The sequence below is a fragment of the Montipora foliosa genome, chromosome 14 (genome assembly GCF_036669935.1).
Source record: "Montipora foliosa isolate CH-2021 chromosome 14, ASM3666993v2, whole genome shotgun sequence".
Taxonomy (NCBI): domain Eukaryota; kingdom Metazoa; phylum Cnidaria; class Anthozoa; order Scleractinia; family Acroporidae; genus Montipora; species Montipora foliosa.
The window spans coordinates 18696377-18698876 of record NC_090882.1 but is presented as its reverse complement, the minus strand read 5'-3'; the positions used below and the strand labels follow the sequence as shown (position 1 = coordinate 18698876).

General features: G+C 38.2%; 1 protein-coding gene across 1 annotated transcript in view; it reads left to right on the top strand.

Annotated features, from left to right (window-relative positions):
- The window catches only part of LOC137985140 (zinc finger CCCH domain-containing protein 13-like), a 26607-nt gene that overhangs the window by 15711 nt on the left and 8396 nt on the right, over window positions 1-2500 (top strand). Inside the window, exon 11 of the mRNA XM_068832637.1 lies at window positions 1559-1798. Within this exon, the coding sequence (XP_068688738.1) occupies window positions 1559-1798 (240 nt within the window). The remainder of the gene's footprint in view (window positions 1-1558; window positions 1799-2500) is intronic.

Genomic DNA, 2500 nt, shown 5'->3' with positions numbered 1-2500 from the left:
TGTCCCAGTGAGGGAATAATAACGAGCTTGCCCTCCAGCATGGCGGATTTTGTACCATGTGATCGTCAGTTGCAAAAGGCCTATTGATGGAATCAAATACAAAAAATAAAAATTTAATTAATTTGATGCTCCTAACAAAATGGCAGTCTCAGTTTCACTTCACCAGTGCACTTTTTTCAGAGATGAATGAGAAGAGAATGGGTTCATTGCAGAATTTGATAATCAGGGAGGGAGGGAGGGAGGAAGGAAGGAAGGGAGGGAGGGAGGGGGGGGTACATTGGAGGGCACAGAGTAAGAGGGAGGTTACAGTGCACCTTTTTCTAAGTGTTTTTCATTTAGATAAATCTTTTACAGTCAAGCTATGTCAGGCATGACCAGTATCCACAAGACTGAAATTAACATTCCAATTCCCCTTTAGAGCTTCCAGGATTTGAATGGAATCTTGAAGATTTTTCTGAAAGTTGCTACAAAAAGTGCACAATAATGAACAATAATTCATCATTGCAGAATTTGATAATTAGGGAGGGAAGGAGGGGTACAGTGGAGGGCAGAGAGTAAGAGGGAATTTATAGTGCACCTTTTTGTAAGTGTTTTTCATTTAGATAAATCTTTTACAGTCAAGCTATGCCAGGCATGACAAGTATCCACAAGACTGAAATTAACATTCCAATTCGCCTTTGGAGCTTCCAGGATTTGAATGGAATCTTGAAGATTTTTCTGAAAGTTGCTACAAAAAATGTAAAATAACTGAACAATAATTCATCAAACTCTTGGAATTGTTTTCACTTTTCAAATACCTTTTATTTTTATAATAAAATGAAAGTTCATAGCTAACTATTTTCAATATATCAAGGAAAATATCCACAGGAATTCAGAATCTCAAGAGCAAAGTTGAAAACTGGCACGCAGAAGTGTTTTGCTCAGTTTAAATTTCAAAACTACTGGTCACACGTGACATATAGCTTGACTGTAATCATTTTGCAAACACAATATGAACATATCTTATCAATTTCTGATGAGGAAAATTAGGTGTCATTTGACTGACAACATGGTGAAGAGATGGATCTCTTCCTTAGTCAATGTTGATTTCACAAACTACTTTGCATTAGAGAAATTATTTAAAATGGGAAAGCAAAGCAGTTTGTGTTGTTAGGCGTGCCTCTCTCATTACCTTGGCTGTGGTGTAAATGACATCAAGTTGATCTAACTTTTGCTTACAGTCATCATTTATTTTAAGGAGGAGAGGCAATGTGTAGCGCAAACAAGCCATTTCCGATTATGTGTCTGCCTCCTCTCCAAAGCGAGTTTTAAGGCAAAGTTTTTGTTATGGTAATTAGTTATATTTTACATATGAATGTAAACTAATTTTCAAAAGAAAAGCTTCGCACTTTGACTCGCTTTGAAAAGGAGGCAGACATGATCTCAGAAAGGGCCTTTTATTACATGGTTATAACATTTGTGAAGGTTAGGAGATCAGGACTTTAATGCTGAAAGCTACCATAGTGTTCCTACTTAATTTGTGGCAATCACATTAATCTTTTTATCTGATTATCTTCAGTGGAAAGACAGACGATTAACAAAACACCTGATGCCAAGAATTCAAAGGAAATTTCGCCAAAGAAAGAAGCTGTCTTTTCATCTCCAGGGCCAACAGGCCAGGCCGCCCCAGCTGCTAAACCCAAACGTTACTCGTCACAGCGTCAACGTACTGCAGCTCAACCAATACCGCTAGCAGTACAGCAGGCAATGGTGTCACAGATGGGAACAATGTACCCTGATCAAGCATATTATGAGATGGGTAAGCTTATGAACCAATATGATTGAAAGAGGAAATTTGTAAACAATACTTGAATGGACTGATGATTTCCATCTGATGAGAGGCAGACGTTGAACTCAGACTGGCCATTTGGATATCAAAATTGATGGTTTAACCATATGAACATACAGTAAATGATTTCAAACTTTAGGATTTGGCCCTCAGACTTACAAGCCAGAAGCTTCTTCATAGCAAAAAGTAAAGCACTTCTCTGTACTGTAGCTCACATGTAAATTTAATGGCCACGCTAGAGGAGTGCATACAGAGACTTTAAGATGGGAAACACCTCTAACTGCTAATTGAACAGCTGCAATAGACATCAGCTCCATGGACACAGCTTAAAGAAGAACTGAAGGCCAAAATTAAGAATTTTTCCAACCCTTTTTTTTTCGGAAAGCCTAACATAAGTAAAGTTAAGTTTGTGGAGTTATTTCTTGTCATTTCCTGTTTTTTGCGAGAAAGTTGGGCTTTTCTGGCTTTTTTGGCCTTTTCAGTGCAGGCTTGAAAACTAAATCAGCAGCCCGCTGTGATGTATGCTATGGGGGACAGAGATTTCATTATCAAGAGAAACAGGGTCAACACAAGTGCTGCTGTGGATATTTTCTTCATTGCTTTGCTGTTTTTTCGCGCACTCAATATTCACGACAAACATCAGTCAAAACACTGCTTCTACATCTGGCACTC